This window comes from Vigna angularis, chromosome 5 (assembly GCF_016808095.1).
Source record: "Vigna angularis cultivar LongXiaoDou No.4 chromosome 5, ASM1680809v1, whole genome shotgun sequence".
Classification (NCBI taxonomy): domain Eukaryota; kingdom Viridiplantae; phylum Streptophyta; class Magnoliopsida; order Fabales; family Fabaceae; genus Vigna; species Vigna angularis.
This window is the reverse complement of record NC_068974.1, coordinates 2479311-2499225: the sequence shown is the minus strand read 5'-3', so window position 1 is coordinate 2499225 and position 19915 is coordinate 2479311. Positions and strand designations below refer to the sequence as shown.

Here is a 19915-nt window from a genome sequence, read left to right as displayed (position 1 = left end):
TGGCCACATGTAACTCTAGGAATGGAAAGGATTCTCCATAAGTAGTTGTCATATGTTCTCCTCCTAATGGAAAGGATTTTTGCCACATCTCCTCCTCCTATTGGAGAAGATTTTCTTCTTGCTGTCAAAGTTAGCCAAGGTAGGGTTCTTAGGTCTAGGTTTTACAAATTTGGAGACACCCTTAGTCTATAAATAGATGTGTCTCTTACTCTAGTAATTACCTTTGATTTAGAGTTTTGTTATGATGTCAATTTTGAGTCATACTACTCTTATTAGGTTACCCTAGGCTAGAGTAACCCAAATGACCTCCTCTAGCCACCTTTCTCTAAGAGCTCTATTAGAACATCATTAAACACCATCTCCATCATCACCAATTACTCAAAATCGAGAACATTAGCTCATTGTCCACCAACTTTCGCAAACCTTCATCCATACCCCATCATCATGGCTTGTTCTTCTAGTTTTGATCCAACCTAATTAGGAGGATTATCATCAATAGTTATGATAAATTTTGAATATGTTTAACATAACCTTTTGTGTAACATTCTAGTCTCGGTCTCGATTATTTAATCAGATAAAGAGAAGGAAAAACCATGAGAGAGAAGTAAGAAAACTCTAAAAAGTAATTTCTAGAAAAATGATATATTTTTAAAATAATGAAACTCATTTATAATAAAATTATTTATATTAAAACCCTTTAATATTAAAATATATTAAAATAATTGAGTTTCACTATTTTTAAACTATTATCATTTCAAAAATACAAAGTTTTAGGTCTTTATATTAATTTGAACTTTAAATACAATTATTTTATTGTGATAGTTTATTTTAATAGATAATTTGTTATGACTCTATTTTACAAAGTATATGTAAGGATCAGTTTTGAAATCAGATATGGAAGAGAATAATTTAAGTTCTTTTTTGAAAAAAAAATAGATGTGTATATATATATATATATATATATATATATATTATATTATATTTAATTTTCTTTTAAAAACTAAATATCTTGGGACGATTAAGTTTATAGAAAGGTAAATAGTTTTGTGTGAGTATTACTTATTGTAACTTTTTATATTTTTTAAATAATATAATATTGATGTGTATATATTTATATATATGGTTTAATATTGTATAAAAAAATATGTGTAATAACTCATATACCTTATTTAGGTTTTATGATTGGTGAAAGAGTGGTACAAAATTTAATTGGCATCCACCCATTCACTTTTGAAAAGTGTAAGCAAACAGCAAGTATTTGTAATATGTGTAGGTAGGTTATAACATGCATATCCTTAATAAATGTTTTGGTTAGGCATCAAATTATTATTGGCACTTCAATGCAACACTTTAAAATTCACATTTTGTTTCTTATATAAAATGAGTTGTATGCATCTATTGTCAAACAAAACTCTTTAAAGAAAAAATGTTTCTTCATTCACATGTATTAACACTAGTTACAACAATGACATTTCATCTTATTAAATTTCTTGCTTTCAAAATATCACATGGGAAATAGTAAAATTTATTTTTCATCTATTTTTCTCTTTCCACTATTTCTTATATAAGTTTTTAGAATATAAAATAAAGTTAGAAATGTCAATAAAACTTTTATTCCCAAATCAAACTCTTTTGTAAAGATTAAATATATTTTTAATAACTTTAAATAAGACAATGATCATTTAGTCCAAAAAAGAAAAAAAAAGTTTTAGTTTACACTTCATAATGCATATGTTTATTTAGAGTTTGTTCAGTTTAAGGAATCTTTCCCTTTTTATAAAATTTTTTTCAATCCTCTCAACATTGCAAATGTTGAAATACCAGTTACAATAATAAAACCTTATTTTCTTTATTAAATTTGTTATTTCAAAATATCGTATAAGAAATAGTGAACACACTTTTATCTTTGTTTTCCCTATTTCCTATAAAAATCAAAGTAAAAAAATGTAAATGAAAGTATTTATTTTCAAATCAAACAATTCTGCAATGGCTAAACATTTTAAAAGGAATTCATTTTTGCATTATAGAAAACAAATCATCTCCTTTTTTTTAAAATCAGAATATCATCTCCTTTTAATTCCTCATTCATAAAAATGCAGTTATTCTCCTTCACAAAATTATTTTATCTTGTTTTTTTATTTATTTATTCATGAAAACAAAGATTAGACATGATACATATCTTCATAAACGAGAAAGTAAAAACATGGGATAAAATAATTTTTGAAAAAAAATGCTCTTTATTTAACTCTCTTAAAGATAATATGAAGCAATAATCATATTTATTCTAATTTTAAGATAGATATACATTTCTCTTACGCAATTATAACAATTTTATTTGTCTAATTTTTAGATTATATTTATTTGTGTTATACTTTTAGTAAATATAATACTTTTTTATTTAAAAATAAATATTCAGTAAATATAAAATAAAAATTAAAATTTTTAAAATCAAAGTATTAAAATTTGAAATTAAATATTTTTCATATAGGAAACTGGATGTGCTTTAATTTTAAATCACATTCTAATTTAAAAGAACTCAGCAAGATTTTTTTATATTATTAGTAAGAGTAACAATTGTACTTCTCATATCAATTTATATTTGCATTAAATTAATGACTTTTAATAATATACTTTTATAGTTATTTATTTATTTTGTATTAAAATAATATTTTCTTAAATTATAATTTTTTTATTTTGATAAGATAACTTATAATTTTGTAACTATGATTTTTATGATGTTTTTAATACACGATGATTAAATCATTCAATTTTTTTTTATTACAAAATTGTTTTCATATTTTAAAGCTGTAAATAAAGTAGGTAAGTATAACTTTATTTAAATATATAAAGGGTGTGTACTATTTAATTAAAGAAAAAGACTGTATGTTTAAAGACTAAAAAGAATGTAATTTTTTAAAAATATATATATATATATATATAAAATGTAGATTTTCTTCATAAATAATGTAATTTCTCCTAATTTTTAAAGATTAGAAACACACTACATATTTAAAAAAAAATAAAACTAGTTTAGTCCAATCTTTAACATCTAATCATATCTTTCTGCAGGGAAAACCAGTAAACATCAGTAGGATTTTGTAATGTAAGAAAAAAAGGATTTGGATAATAATCTTTTCATAAATAGTTTCAGATGGAAAAGGATTAAGGAGAAAACCAGAATAAAAATAAAATAATATTAGGATTAAAAGTTAAAACTGAACATTTTGTGAGAAAAGAAGAAGAAAGACAAAGCTAAGATTAGGAGTAAGTTGCTAAAAATGGCAATGACAGACATGCCATCCACCACTCTTTCTCTCATTCTTCCATTTGTCAAGTCTGCTATTACTTTTAGGAGCCAAATTCGGACTCATGAGAATGATCAGAGCAATCTCTTTGCTCCCACACCCATCTAAAGAAAGAAATTCAACAAAAACAAAAGAAAAATAAAATAAACAAAATAAATGGAGATTAATTAAAAAAAAAGAAAAATTTACATAAAAACAAAAAACAAAGACAAAGGGGGAAAAAGAGAAAAAAAAAAAAGAAAGAGAAATGCCAGTTACTGGTTCCAACCAACCTTTTTGCTTTCTCTGTCAATCCAACAGCACCAGTTTCTTTCAAAATCTGAAGACAACCCATTTCACAGACCCAAATAAGGAACCAAAATCTGGGGAAAAGAAACAAACTTGGCATTGGGTTTTGGATTTTGATTTCTTTTCAATCTTCATTCCCTTTGTTTAATTTTTCTCCTTCTCCAGAAAAAAAAAAGTTTTCTTTGAAGAGCAGCATTGTGCATTGACAACAACACACAATAGGTATTTTTTTTTCTTTTCCTGTCCTCACATGATCATTGATGGATGAATAGAGGCCAAAGGGGGTGTTGTAGGGCTATGAGAGAGAGAGGGTGGGAGGGGCAAAGCTGAAGCCTTTTGGAAAAGAATGAACAAAGAGCTTACTGGTTTTGTGAAGGCTTGGGAAGCAGCAGTTAGGAAATCAGCAGGTCCAAAGAAGAGGGCAAGCAGCATCTTCACACCAATGTCTGTTGCCCATGTTGATGATGATGATGATGCAAGGAATGGTGGTGAGGTTTCCGTTACTCAGGTTGAGAAGATTCTCCCCAATGGCGACTTCTACACAGGGCAGTGGCTGGAGAATGGTCCTCATGGCCAGGGAAAGTATCTGTGGACAGATGGATGCATGTATGTTGGGGAATGGCAGAGGGGTGCAATCACGGGGAAAGGACGGTTCAGCTGGCCCAGTGGTGCCACCTACGAGGGTGATTTCAAGAGTGGTTATATGGATGGGAAGGGCACTTACACAGGGTCTTCTGGGGACACCTATAAGGGTTGTTGGGTGATGGAGTTGAGACATGGCCAGGGGACTCAGAGCTACCCCAACGGGGACTTCTATGATGGGGAGTGGAGGAAGGGATTGCAGAATGGGCATGGGAGGTACCAGTGGAAGAATGGGAACCATTACATTGGACAGTGGAGGAATGGTGTGTTCTATGGGAATGGCACCATGATGTGGAGCAATGGGAATAGGTATGATGGTTCTTGGGAAGATGGATTGCCCAGGGGGAATGGCACATTCAGGTGGGGTGATGGGAGTTTCTATGTTGGGGTCTGGAGTAGAGATTCAAAAGAGCAAAGTGGAACATATTACCCTTCTGGCTCTTGTGTTGGCCATTTGGAGTGGGATCCTCAGGAGCTGTTCTCTGTGGACTTGGTGGAGTGCAGTATTTGTGCTTGTGAGAAGGTGGCAATTTACCCTTCACAGAAGAGTTTGAACATTTTGGATGGAGATAAGATGAGTAGAAAAGGAACTGATGTGAATGGTAGGACAAGGTGGAGTTCAGCGGATGCAAGGGTTAGCAATTACAGTTCTGAAGATGGTTCCCATGACGGCTCAAGGACTTCTCACGGTGATAATTCTGTTCCAAGAGTGCCAAATTTGAGGTTGAGGCCTCCAAAGAAACAGGGAGAGACTATTTCTAAAGGGCATAAAAACTATGACCTCATGCTTAATCTGCAGCTTGGTATCAGGTACTGATCATATTCATAGTTGTTTTCTATTGAATTATGTCTATTTACTCATTTCTCTCTCTCTCTGTCATGAGTTAAGCATTCGGCCTTTTCATTGGTAGACTGATACCTTGTATTGCATCTCCTAAGGTTGTGGTGCAATGATGAATATGGCATTATGAAAAACAATAATTTCTTTCCATGATTCTAATTTTAACTGCGCGGTTATTAATTTCTTGTGCCATAGCACAGACATGCTGTTGGAAGACCTGCTCCAAGTACATCTCTTGATTTGAAGTCTTCTGCATTTGATCCTAAAGAAAAAGTATGGACTAAGTTTCCACCAGAAGGATCCAAGCACACGCCACCTCACTCCTCATGTGAGTTTAGATGGAAAGACTACTGCCCGGTAGTGTTCAGGTAAGCTTTTGATCAAAATCTGGTGAGTTAGATGAACCCTGAGTCTTCTAACCCGTTGAGTGTGCTCTTGGAAGTTTATGTCACAAAGTCACTCTGCTGTATTAGAGCATTTTTTACTCATCCTAATTCCTTCTTGTTGATTATGGTTTTCTTCTTCCATATTTGCAGGGCTCTTAGAAAATTATTCAAAGTAGATCCTGCTGATTACATGATATCATTATGTGGAAATGATGCCCTTCGGGAGCTCTCATCTCCTGGAAAAAGTGGAAGCTTTTTTTATTTGACAAATGATGACCGCTACATGATAAAGACCATGAAGAAATCAGAAGTAAAAGTGAGTTCCCTTTTGAACCAAGTTCGTATGTTTTTGAACTGGTTTAAAAAAATCGTACTTGGTGATCATTGCAACATGCCTCTCTGATGTGATAGCTTTTAGTTAATGCTCCATTACAATTTACAAAGGTTTTTTTTATTATCTGCTAAACGATATTTCATTCAGGACTATATAAAATGATTGCAGGTTTTCTTAAGAATGCTCCCTGGTTACTACAAACATGTTCGGGCTTTTGAGAACACTCTAGTCACCAAGTTCTTTGGTCTCCACTGTGTTAAGCTAACAGGAACTGCACAGAAGAAGGTAATGACCAAGGTTTGTGTAGACTTGTACTCTCACAAAAGTATATAATTGAATACCTTGATAAATTTCAGGTTCGATTTGTCATCATGGGAAATCTATTCTGCTCACAATATGCCATCCATAGGCGCTTTGACTTGAAAGGTTCCACCTTTGGTCGCACAACGGATAAACCTGAGTCAGAAATAGAGCCTACAACAACACTTAAGGACCTCGATTTAAATTATATATTTCGGTTGCGGAAATCTTGGTTTCAAGAATTTTGCAGGTACTTAATGACTTGCTCATCCATTGTGTGTAACATACAGGAAACTGCAGTACACCAGCTTTTTTTTTGTTTCATTAAGGCATTTGATTTGCTGTTATGTCAGTAGAACATGGCTATGTTTTTAACATATCTTTGTGCAGGCAAGTGAACAAGGACTGTGACTTTCTGGAACAGGAGAGAATCATGGATTATAGTATGTTGGTAGGTCTTCACTTTCGAGGAATGTCTTCTTGTGACAATGTTACTCCTCCTTCTGGTTACAGTCCAGGCTCTACAACCCCAACTGGTCATACCTTGTCTTATATGGATTTTTTTTAATTTTATTTTCACCATTAGTTTTTCTTTTTCTGATTAGATGAACTTATGTTGCAGGCAATGGTAACATGGGTGATGGAGCGCCCCGTCTTTCTGGAGTGGATGTGGATCATCTTGTTGTAGATCCTAGTCGGTATAGTCCATCATCACATCATGACAGAAGTTCCAAATTTTCAAGAGTTCTGATAGAAAGTTTTGACCAAAGCAGCATGCATTGTTTTGCTGTTACTATATTTTGATGATGCAAAAACATTCATGCAGCAATCCTATTTTACTCAGATGCAAAAACATTCATTACTTCAAAGTCCATTGTTGATACTTTTATATCAGTTTTTCCTTGCCCCTAAACTTGCACAAAAGATTTACATAACATTATCTGCACCACTTTTATATCTCATAAAAAACAAGTCAGAAGATGTAGAAGCTATAAATATTTGCTTCTAAAGTGGACTTGGATTATCTCTGATGCAATGAAACATCAAGCATGCACTATCTTGCACTGCTGCACAAGTTTTTACCATGACAGATCCTCATACACATATTCTCTTCAGTCAGGAAAGGTTGCTTGAATGTTCTGAAAACATTTTCATTTTGGTTTATGTTTCAGGTGGATTCAGTTAGGTATAAACATGCCAGCAAGGGCTGAATCGACAGTGCGAAAAAGTTGTGACACCCCTCAGCTAGTTGGACAACCAACCGGTGAGTTATATGAGATCATCATCTTTTTCGGGATCATTGACATATTACAAGACTATGACATCAGTAAAAAGCTTGAGCATGCTTACAAGGCATTCCAATATGATGCAACAACAATCTCTGCTGTTGATCCAAGACTGTACTCTAGACGGTTTCGTGATTTCATCTTCAGAGTTTTTGTAGAGGACTAAAACATTCAAATTGCAGTTACAGCACTAACCAGCATATTGATATAATCATTGCACAGAATGACCTACAACACACTAGTTGAGGGTATTTTTGTGGTAATATAGCCAGAAGGGGTTGCATGTTTCTGCAATTTGCTCATCCTTCACCCCTTACAGTTTGTGATTTTTATATTAATTATAGTCACAGCTAATGTATGTTGTAGTGTAGATCAATGTTGTTAAGAGTTACTCAAGAAGCCTTTTTTTCCCAATTGTAAATGAATCAACAAGAAGGGTCAAACAACATTGGAAACTATTCTTTTTTGTTTACATATATAATATCCCAGGTGAGCCTCTGGGGTTTCAGCTCTGAATAAACATGTACAGAAAAGAAGTGAAGGACATTAAGATTTGTGTGCAGAAATGTTTGGTGGATCATCCTTGTACCAACCTTAGGAAGGGATGTGATTGGTAATACCTAATTTTGTGTAGTGGTTCCCCTTTTGCATACTATGAACATTATTTTGTGACCCTTTAATGAATGAATGAAAAGGTTTAAGCAATCATTTTGAGGATGTTTCTGCTTCAATATTTTTATCAAAAATTCTAATTTTGTCATCCTTTAAGACAACAGAAGAATGCATGAAAACATTTCTGGTTCTATGTTTATTTTTTTTAGTAAATCATAGTTTTTATTTTCCTTTCAAATTATTGTTACTTTTTATCCCACCGTTACAGTGACTTTCTGTATAAGGTGGTGTGAGTATAAATTCTTTTAAAATTCAAAAAAAATGTATGTATAATGTAAAAAAAGTGATAATGTAATAGTTTTAGAACGGAAGAAAGATTTATATAAAAAAATTCAAAAACTGAAATCTCAGTGTGATTTGAAAAATATGAGGGGTGTGAGCATAATTTCATCTTTATCTTTTTCATGGTAAAGAAATAACAGGAATATAACCATTTTGTTTTGTTTATCTGACTATAGACAACTCGCATGAAATAAATTTGGATTTCTAAATTTAGAAGAAGAAAAAAACTTGAGCGATAGTATTATGTTCTATTCTTACATTATGACATCAAAGCTTTTAAAGAGATAAGATGTATCAACAAGATTGAAAATATAGATAGTGGGTGGTTGAGTTTTTAAAGATCTATTTAATAATCAATTTATGATATATATATATATATATATATATATATATATATATATATATATATATATATAATCATAAATTCATTTTGTGATATTTAATGTCTTGAAATGAATGTACCTTGTTGTTACGGAAAATTATCTTTGATGGGAAAAAAGAGGTGGCTAATAATAATTAAGAGTAAATTTACTGTGACTTGAAGTTTTTTCAAATTTGACTTGACATATTTGATAAAAAAAAATTAGGTTAAGATTTTTTTAAATAACTAATTAATAAAATACAATTCATATAAGTAAAATATTTTAATTTATTATTTTTTTATTATAATTTATGTAAAGACTTAGAAAATAATATTTTAGAAATGATATTGATATAAAAAAATAATAAGATTTGATTATTTTAATATTAAAAGTTTTAATATAAATAGTTTTTTTATGAACTAATTTCTTTATTTTAAAATATATTATCCTTTTAGAAACTGTTTTGGTAAAGATTTTTTATTTTTTTTTCTTTATTTGTCTGATTGAAGAATTGAGATTGTAGGATTAATCCTTGTGATAAGCTCTTCGATTTGGATTGATAAGTTTCTTCATTTGCATAAGTTGAGTTTTAGTCTATTTTTGTTATTTGTTACATGTAAGTCTTCTTTTACTTGTATGTGTCTTTTTAGTCATCGATATGAGTCTATATGGATCAGTGATTATAATAATATCTTTTGATTGTTTGTTTATGTTTATATTAGTAAATAGAGCATCTTGCAAATTGTGAAGAGTTTCGCTGGTTAGTGTCTTGTGAACTATTTGGTTAAGTAAGGAAAGCTAATTGTTTTGGTGTGCGTGAGTTTGGTAAATTTGATGTTTTTCATTTTGATGATTTATTTTATTTTGAGAATGAAATTTGGCCGTATGATGAATCTATTTGGTGTGTATAACTAATTTGATTTGTATTGTTTGGATGATTTTTTTTTCATACTTAAGTGTTTTTGGTTGATTTTGTAATGATTGATAGATTTAGAATTTGAGCAATTGAACAAAATTGATAGGCGCCTGATAAGTGTCAAGTATAAGTTAATTTTGAGTTGAATTTGAAACTTATCTTATTTATATTTTGTTAAATTTTTGTATGAATCATCCCAATTTAGTTTGTTTTGCAACTCTTGGTATTAATAGAGAGTTAAAGTGGGGAAATAAAGGAAATTGATGAAATTCAAGAAATTATGGACAAAAATGACACAGGTGCACCTGAGCAAGCAAAGTTCAAGCTTCAACCACAGAAAAAACCTTCATGAGAAAGAAACCTCAAACAGTGAATCTGAAGCTAAGCCATGAAGACTTCTTCTTAAAGAAGTTATCCTAAGGACTACAACTTTTGTGAGTAGTAAGGTGTATGTCTCTACAAAGCATAAATATCACTATATACAAATACACATCTTTAGTGAATTTTAATATCAAGAGGATACATCTTGATATTGAGTCTAGTATAATTGTTTGTGTGTATATATATAATTTATTGTATTTAATTCATCCTTAACTTATATTTGAAATAATTTAATTATCTTAAGATAATTCTTTTACATTTTACCCTTTTATTTTTGTTGTTTTTTGTTTATTATGCTATGTTTATTTCTTTTGTGATAATCACTTCACGAATAATGTAAAAAAAATAAAGAATTAGATGATTATACAATTTTTTTATGAAAAATGTAATTATATATATATATATATATATATATATATATATATATATATATATATATATATATATATAATCTCTATTATTTTACCGATTTTAGAATGTTTTATCTTATAATTGGTAAGTTGTGAAAACCAGGTGTTACATATTATATTTCTAAATTTTGACTATACTCGGTCAAAATTAAATTTAATTATATTTCGTTTACATATTATTTTCTAAATTTAGAATATCATGCCGTTTTTACTTTCAATATGATAAAATTCGCAATTATATATATATGTGTTACCCAAACTTGTTAAAAATTAGACGAGGATGATTATCAAAATGAATAAATATGTTTTTGTTTCGTTAAGTTATTAAAAGATTCTTAACTTATTGTTATTTTTTGTTTAAAATTTTATAATTATAATTATTTTTTGTTATTTGAAATTGAAAAGAAAAGAAAAATATCTTTCAGACATTTGGATTTTTTATAATATTATAACTTTTTGCTAACGTTTTTAAAATAATTATTTAATAAATATTTAGATATATCCTAGTACACATATGAGTCAATCTGATATCCAACAAAAGTAAAAGTCAAACATAAATTTCATACTTTTTTAATTTAAACAAAAAGATGAAAATATTTCTTTTTATTACATCAAGAAGATACATAATCAAAATTGCTGTTACCAACTAGGATGTTTGAAAAAGTTTTTTAATTATTCATTCTTGTTATAATATAATAATACATACTAATAATTATAGTTATTTTATAATTAATTATATAAATAAAAATATTAATTAAATAAAGAATAATCGATATGTTCATCTTTTTAATGTATTGAGTTTTCAACTTTTATATGCATTAGTTTTAATTTAATAAAATTTAATTCAACCTTATAATTTTTTTACAATATTATCTATTTTTATATTATAATTGAATCATATCTTTAATTGGTATAAAATTTCCAATACACTCTTTTATACAAAGCACATCCAACTTAAAATAAAAGGCATTATGATAGTCACAGTAATTTCATCTAAAATAAACTCTAAATAATAACATCATATTAAAATTTAAATTTAACTCAATCTTAAAATGAAACTAGTTTAAAAAAATAAAATATATACTTATAAATATCTCATTATCTCATTATCTCATTATCATGAAATCTCCAACATCATCATTTTTTTCCTATAAATACTAGTTATTGCATGTCATTTTATGTTAGTGAGTATTCAAATCCTTTACTTATCTCATTTTTGGTTTAATGTTTTGGTAGGTCCCTATTTTTGGCGTGAATCTCAAATAGGTCCCTTTTCTTTTCGGCGTTTCAATTGGATCCTTATTTTTGTAAAATTGGAGCAATTAGGGGTCTGCCGTCAAATTAAACAAACGCCGTTAAGGAGAGTATTACGTGGCATGCTGACGGTGTAGTTTTAATTTACGTGGCATTAAAAACGTGTGTCAATTATATTTTTTTAATTTTTGAATTAAAAAATTAAATGTACATAGTCGAGTTTCTACGCTCCGTTCCCAATTCCTTCACTCAGTCCTTCTGGTCGCACCCTTTCAACGCCGATTCCGTGACCTCTTTTTTCGTCGATTTCACCGGCTACGTCTCCAAGGCCGCGCAAGCGTCGCTGGATTTTGCCGAGGAGCTCACTGCCTTCGCCGGCGAAGTAATCATTTCCGCGATCGGCGAACCTCGCTCCAGCAAGTTATTTCCTTCGAGGAAGAGTTTGTGGAGTTCTTGGAGAGGCAGGAGACAGCTTTTAACTTGATTGCTCACGTGCTGGAAAATGTCCACATTGAGTCCGAACTTTTGGAGCAGGTTAGGTTAATTGGGAAGAAGCAGCCCTATTCTGCGTTTCGTGGCAAGGGTTTTCATTTGGGGTTTTTGAGTTCTCTGTTTTCGCGTGTGGCCCGCGAATTGGGGGTGGTGGTTTTTGATTCCCTTTCTGCAGATTGTAAAATGATTTGGAATTCAACTGTTGCAATTTTGGGGTTAGGTTATGAAATTGGATTTGGAAATTTCTTTGAAGGGCTTGAATTGGGGAATTATTGGGGTTTCTTTTTCTCTCCCACGAACCCTAATTTGGAGTTCAATTTTTTTCCCCAATCTGATTTCGATTTCTCAGTTGCAGCTATACATAATTTTTTTTCCCAGTTTGTCGTTTGTCCTTAAGTTACATGATTTAACATCTGTGCAATCCATTTTTTAATAAAAAAAATCAATTCATACTCTTTTTTTTAATGTCACGTGTGATTAATCAATACAGTCATCATGCCACCAAACCCAAACTTAACGGCCGTTTGTTCAATTTGACGGCAGACCCCTAATTGCCATAATTTTACACAAAAAAGGACTCAATTGAGACGTCGAAAAGAAAAATGACCTATTTGAGATTCACGCCGAAAATAGGGACGTACCGAGACATTAAACCCTCATTCTTCATCTTCTTCTTTTACTACTACTATTACTACTATACTATTATTATTATTATTATTATTATTATTATTATTATTATTATTATTATAAATTAACTATATATTGAGGTCCGTGCATGGACTTGTTTAGTTCCTAACACTCAAAATATTGAAGACTTTGTTTTAATAATAAAAATAGAGTTCTTATTGTATTAGAAAATCCTTGCCACCAAAACATATTTCGATAAGGAAATCTGGATGAAGTTAAAATTGATACAATTGAATGTCAGTTTGATTCAAATACAGAAAACCAAAAGAAGAAACTACAAAAAGGGTAGTGAATATCTAAAAATAGAACATGGTTAATATTATGCACTAATGTCAAAACATGAATTCGTGAGTTAATCAGTAGTCTATCATGAATTTGAATTAATTTTAAAATAATTAAAATTTTGATACAAATTAATTTTGAATCTAATTTATTAAAAATTTAATTCATCCAAATTAAATCTATGATGAATCAAATTAATTTACCAATTTACTTTTCTTTAAAATTATATTATTATGTTATAAAATTTGTTATTTTTTAGATTACCAATTTACATTAAATGAAATTAACTTATCAACCCACTATTTGATATTTTTAAGTTATAATATTAACTACGTTTGAATTCAATTTTATTTAAATTTTAATTAAAAAAATAATAACTAACTTATTTACCTTTCAAACTTTTAGTGGACAAAACCAAATTCAAAATTTTTGGACTCATTAATAAATAAAATTAGATAAATTCATTAAATAACTAATATGTGATAAATCAAAGCAGATAAAATCAGATGACACATTTTGAAATCACTGTTATTTTTTAACAAATATTTTTCTTATAATCCCATATATCTTACATTCCTTGTAAAATAGAAATTACTTTCCATAACTACTAATTATCATCACCTTATTTTTATACATTTCTTCTTCTACTTATTTTTTTTCAAATATCAACCAGATACAAGTTTAAAAAAAACCCTGAAGGTGGAAACTAACATCTGCTTAAGAAAATTGAGATAAAATAAAACTCTGATTTAGCACTGAACAACATAATATAAGATTCCTGAACACGAATAAATGTCTCAATTCTGATGCAAGAAATTGAAACCTGGTCCCTCTATATATATTATATATGAATATATAAACATTCTTTAGAACAGAAATTTACAGAACAGGTAACAGAAGACCACATATACTGTGTCAGTTTCTTTTCCCTGCAAAACAGCAGATTCTCCAGCACCTGTCATTTTGCCAATCAAATTTCATTAGTATTACTTTAGCCCTAATTTAAGAGTTGTCCATAAACAAATTATAGATAATATTTATAGTAATTTCTTCCTTTTTTTAATTTTAAATATGAAATATTTCAATAATATTTGTAATCAACATTTTTAGTATCATTAAATAAAAAAATAAACATGAACCAACATATTAGCTCACAACTTGCATAAGTAAGACTCAATTTAATCTTTCCTAAAACAAAAAATCACTTATTTTTTACCTAAATTCTTACACAAATTATTTTCCTTAAATAGATCATGGTATATTAAAAAAATAATATATTTTAAAATATAAAAAATAAGTATATGTTACTATATAGGCAAAAAATTTAAATTCATTTAAGAACAAAAGGAAACAATTATTTATAAATTTCACCAAACTATATATTAATAATAGTAATAATAATATAAAGTATTCTTAACCCTCCTAGTCAAGAAATAAGATGGACCATCAAAAAGTATACAAAGTAAAATAAGAAGAATAAAGCAACCAATGAAGTGACATAACAATTTGAAGAAATTATAAGGCAAATTTTCAACAAATCACTAGTGTGCCTTTTTCATTATTCCATTTCCTTCACATCCCTAATTTTCACTTTATTGAGTCTTTACTCTTTTCTTTTCTTTTCAAGGCATTTCACTCTCACAACAATGGCAAACATGGACAACAATGATGTGATGACATGATTGGTTGCTAAATCAAGACACCAATATATGAGAATACAACAATAATTTAAGATGAAAAAGTTGAAAATATTTAAAAATTTTGTATGGAAGAAAATTAAATAGAAATCACCAAAATACAATGTGATGGCTTTATTTTCTACCTTCATCATGATTTAAAATTGAAATCAACATAATAAAACATTGGGAAGATGTCAAACAAGAAAGGGTAAGAAAAAAAAGAATATAACAACTATGTAATAGTGATGTTACTAGTTGTTGGATTGTAGCCATGAATGGTCAAAAGAAAATTATTATATCTACTAGATGTGACATTCTCTAGAAAATGTCATTGTCCCTTTTGAAAACAGGTCTACAAATAATAAAAGAGAAATAAGAAGAGTAATGTTACATCTCATTCTAATTCTTTCAATGTTTTATATAAAAAAAGCTACATAAAAATAGTAGCTTTCTTTTCTGAAAAAATAAATACAAATATCAAATACTTTGTTAATCTAGTAAGATGGTAAAGATGTTAAAAGACAAAGAAAGCAATAAATTTGATTTTCCTTTTGGTTTATAGATGATGTTACAATTACAAACATGTTTAAAAAATATTTCATTTCTCTATAGTGTGTTCAAGAACATTTAACATGAAATAGTTTTTTATTTTGTTAAAACAAAGCATTTACTACATCAAAATTATCAAGTAATTTGAAAACACAGTAAAATGTAATAACTTTTTAACATCACATGATGAAAAAAATGGTGTGGAGATAAAAGAACTTCTCATGTCCTATGGTTAACACCAAAGGTAAAAACTCCAAAAGAAAAGTTGCATTAAAACAAAAGCTGATGTTGATTGGTAGATCTAAGAAAATATAATATATGCATACAGACAAAGTGCAGTTGAATCTTGCCTTATCACACGCATGAATGCAGACACAGATGATAATTTGGTAGTGGAAATGCAACACACTCTCATTACACATTAAAAAGTGCACATTCATTCTTTGTCTATTTGTCCTTTCATTCAAAGTGCCATTTTTAAAGTCACCACTTCTCTCCAACCCCACTTTACACTGTAACAAAATCAACCAATGCAAACTCAACACTTTCATAATTTAGATGCCAATGGTTTATTTTAACATGTCAAATGATAAAACCAGTCTGGTTTAGTTTAGTTTGATGAATTATACTTTTCTCCTATGCTTGATTCAACCAAGTTTCAGTTTGAATTTGGCTAACCTTTCATGTCATTGAATCTGACTAAACAATCAAGTTGGAACAATTTTTCAATTCTCACACAAAAACCAAGATTAAATTACCACAACAGTGTAAAGTACCGAGGGACATGACAAGTTGCTAATTCCATTTCTCTCTCTCTCTCTCTACTTGTTTTCATGATGACTCTTCTCCAAATAACTCAACTCATTGATGAAAACTTGTCACTGTTTCATTAAAGTTATGAGACACAAGAATTTTCTAAGCTTTGTTTAGTAATAACCTGCAGGGTGGACTTTTTAACTAGTCACCATTATCAGAACATAAAGTTCAGTAAAACTCAGTTATTATTCTATGAAATGTGCTTTAAGTTGTTCGGTTATAAATGATCTTAGTATAAGTGTTTCTAGTTTCAATTCACAGACATGTAAATTTCATTTTTGTTTTTCACAATAAAGCTAGTTATTGTAGCTGCAGTGTGATGCATGTTGATATTCAATGAACATTAGTAGATTTTGTCTATCTGTACTAAGCTTAAAAAGTGAGAGATCAAATTTATCAGTTACAAAAAACAGGAGGATCAAACTCATCTTTTGAAGTCAAAAACTAAATCACAAACCATAACTTAAGAAACTGAATCAGCATACTAAAGAGGATGTTGAACATTGGTAGGAGAATTTTCGTACCTTGAAGAAATCTCAGCAAACAGAAGCAGGGTAAGCACTGGTTGGAATCCCAATTGCAGAAGAACATTCCCTATTATTACTCTTTCCACTTCCATTGTTTCCCAGTTGCAGTTCAGAGACACTAGGCACATCATTTCTGGCATCAGCACCATGATCATACAGAAACCCCTTGAACACATGGCCACTGATATGCACTGTGGCCAAGTAAGCAATCTCATCTTCACCACTCCCAATAGCAGACACTCTGTGGCACCTAAACACAGCAGGTGCACGCACATGCCGTGGCAAAGATTGCTTGAAACCAGCATCTGCAATCCCAGAGAGAACCACTTACACATCCAAATTCCAAAATTTTACAACATTTGACTTGTTCCTTAGAAATAATCTGCACCCTTTTATTTACGTGTTTCTACAAGTACTAGAATAATTAATCAAAACACTTTCCTAACTCGTTTGATCAGGCTTTTTAATCAAAATTTATACAAAATTCTTCACGCCACATGCAACATTTGGCCATATTGTCAAAGCTTTTGAGATTTCTCCAGCCATAACTGTGATCAAATCAGTTGCATCTATCTGTATCTCTCACGATATCAAGAATTACAACATCAAGATTTAAGAAAACATCAGGATTTTTTGGAACGATGATGACCACAAATGTGATAAAATATCATATTTGTCTGTAATTTTTTTACACTGTCAAAAAGTATGAAAAGAAACTATAATTATTATTGAAATTTAAAATCTTGATTAAATAAGTATTTGACTGATCTATCGATAGCATTTGCATCTAACATCTTTGGAAAAAAGATAACGAAATCACCTTGTTGACATGAGCTAGTGTCTATGCTAAAGCTCTTTGATGGGGTAGCATTGGAAGTTGAACTAAGAGAAGTAGCTGCAACATTCTTGGATGACCCTATTGTTCTTAGCCTCTTAGAAGCACCAGCATCAGCATCTCCATCACCGTTACCATCACTACCACTGTTACCACCACTGCGTCTGAGAGAGGCTGGGACCCACGTGCTCTTCACGTGAGTGCTGCAATCAAAGCCACGTCCTTTGCAACAAGTCCTGCACCTCTTGTAGCTGCAATCCCTCTTGGCCCTATTGCCACAATCCTGGCACACCCTAAACTCACCACTTTCCTCACTCTCCATCACATGCTTGTTGCTCGCCTCATCTTCCACGTTCATGACACCTTTTCTGGTGGAATTCACTTCCGAGACACCACACATCTTGAGGTTCCAGTAGTTGGTGTTGTGGTTGGTGGTGGTGGTGTTGTTGGCACAGTCCTGAACCTGATCATGAACATCATTGGTGTGTGGAACGGTTAGCAGAGGGAAAATGCCAAGGCCAACACTGAGAGAAGCTGGAGAAGGCAAGGCAAGGTTGGGATGGTGCTCTGCTGAAATGGGGTGGTGTTGGTGCTGGTGCTGGTGTTGGTGTTGGTGTTGATGGTGGTGAAGTTGAGAAGGGGTTGGAGCTATGAGGACCAAGTCTCTGAGGCCTAACATGTTCATTGTAACAACAAGGTTTTAGCAGTCTTTGAGGTTTGGATTTTAGAGGGCCTTTATGAGGTGTTGAAATGAAAACGTTGATGATGTTTTATGTCTATGGTTTTGAGGTTGGTGTTGTGTGTTGTGTTGATGTTGGATTTGGAGGGTTATAAGGAGAATGTTAGGGACATGGGAGAGGTTGAGATTGAGATTGAGATTCCCTTTGAAAGAAACTGTGGTCTGGTGTGGTGTGTGAGTGATGATGATTTGGTGTCTGTGTTGTGTTTTGTTGTGTTTAGGATTGAGAAAAGTGAGGTTTATTCTCAGTTATTTGTTTTGATGCTACAAGACATTACTGCTACAGGGATTTTTCTTCTGACACTCTAACTACACTTAACAGATTTTTTCTTAGATTCAATTTTTAATTCTGAATATGTATAAAAAAACCTTTAATCCCTTTCTGGTTATAAGTTGATTTTAATTTATGAAAAAAATATTTTTTATTTAAATATACTATAAGATTCAACAATACTTACGAAAAATGTACATTGATGGAAAAAATTCATTCAATATATACTTTTTTATGTTTATATTTTTTGTTAACCTTGGTTTTAGTACTAAAAATTTAAACCTCAAACTTAAAAAAAAAATATAAAAATTCATTTTTTTTATGAACTTTGTGCCGGTATCTAAATATTAAATTTAGATATATTAATATGTAAAATCACTATCTTTTGAATTATACTAATTTACTTTCAATCTCTCAAAGTTGAGTCAATGATAATGAATTTATTTAATTTAAACAATGTCATGACTCATCATAAGCGTAAATTTCAGTATTTTTTAAGTAAAACTCATTAATTATTATTATATAAAAGAATTCATCTACGCTCAGTCTTTTTAAGAAACAGAGAGCGAGATATAAGGAGAAAATGAAAGAAACGATGTTTTTTATGAGTGAAAGAAACAGTTTGTATATAAAAAGAACTGTGATGGAATATGTTTAATTATAAAATAAATAGAAATTAAAGATAAAAAATGATTTTTTTTATGTATATATAACAGTGACAGGGAATCGAGTTAAATAATATATCAGTAAAATGTTCACGGGATTTCTATGGTGATTTTGATATTTAAGATTTTGTTGTTAGATTTTGAATAAATAGTTTAGAAAATGCAGAAAAGAGTGTGAAGAAAATGGAAGAGAGAAATGAAGAATTCAACTAATGAACAGTGAAGGAATGAAGAGATTTAATTGGGTGTTAATAAAATTGGGGACATGCTTAGAAGGTAGTGTAAGTAAAGAAGTGATAATAATGGTGAAAGAACAAAAATTAGGGTAGGGGAGGGGTCCCAAGGTAGCACCTATACCTATAATGGGGGGTGATAGACCTAGAGGGTCTGTCCATGTAGGTCATGGTCATAGCCTAACCCTAGCTAAGTGCCCTAATAGATTGGCCTTATTGGAAAAAAATAGCCCGTATCCACTAAGACCTACAAGCCACCTTACACTTGTAGGGCACCCCACTTTTACAGGATCAGACTTCTGGGGGCCCCCCTTAGCTCTTTCATATGGATCTTTCGCACTTTGGTTTCGCCAACTATGGTGATAATTATGTGGGGATAATCACCTTTATTTTAATTATTTATTATTATTATTATTAATAATTAAATATTTATGACCAAGTATAAATTTTATTTAAAAATCAATGTTTAAGTAATATTTAA

At 30.5% G+C, this 19915-nt stretch overlaps 2 protein-coding genes across 2 annotated transcripts; one reads left to right on the top strand and one right to left on the bottom strand.

Annotated features, from left to right (window-relative positions):
* The first annotated feature begins 3423 nt into the window (after window positions 1-3423).
* Window positions 3424-8090, top strand: LOC108339698 (phosphatidylinositol 4-phosphate 5-kinase 6). The gene is made up of 8 exons (XM_017576887.2): window positions 3424-5045; window positions 5277-5444; window positions 5613-5778; window positions 5965-6081; window positions 6153-6346; window positions 6487-6632; window positions 6719-6794; window positions 7269-8090. The coding sequence occupies exons 1-8, from the start codon at window positions 3940-3942 to the stop codon at window positions 7546-7548; spliced, it is 2253 nt and encodes a 750-aa protein (XP_017432376.1). The 5' UTR covers window positions 3424-3939; the 3' UTR covers window positions 7549-8090.
* A 5756-nt stretch (window positions 8091-13846) lies between these two features.
* On the bottom strand, window positions 13847-18502 carry LOC108339038 (protein LATERAL ROOT PRIMORDIUM 1). Its single transcript, XM_017576189.2, has 3 exons — window positions 17512-18502; window positions 16689-16996; window positions 13847-14075 (listed from the first exon to the last, which is right to left on the bottom strand). The coding sequence occupies exons 1-2, from the start codon at window positions 18209-18211 to the stop codon at window positions 16701-16703; spliced, it is 996 nt and encodes a 331-aa protein (XP_017431678.1). The 5' UTR covers window positions 18212-18502; the 3' UTR covers window positions 13847-14075; window positions 16689-16700.
* Between the last annotated feature and the right edge of the window lie 1413 nt (window positions 18503-19915).

What these genes read in the sequence shown, in the direction of transcription:
- LOC108339698 (XM_017576887.2), top strand. Translation starts at nt 3,940, where the DNA reads ATGAACAAAGAGCTTACTGGTTTTGTGAAGGCTTGGGAAGCAGCAGTT. An exon ending in AATCTGCAGCTTGGTATCAG is followed by an intron (nt 5,046 to 5,276) that starts GTACTGATCATA and finishes GCCATAGCACAG; the next exon opens with ACATGCTGTTGGAAGACCTG. An exon ending in AGGCTCTACAACCCCAACTG is followed by an intron (nt 6,633 to 6,718) that starts GTCATACCTTGT and finishes CTTATGTTGCAG; the next exon opens with GCAATGGTAACATGGGTGAT.
- LOC108339038 (XM_017576189.2), bottom strand. Translation starts at nt 18,211, where the DNA reads ATGAACATGTTAGGCCTCAGAGACTTGGTCCTCATAGCTCCAACCCCT. An exon ending in CACTAGCTCATGTCAACAAG is followed by an intron (nt 16,997 to 17,511) that starts GTGATTTCGTTA and finishes CTGGGATTGCAG; the next exon opens with ATGCTGGTTTCAAGCAATCT.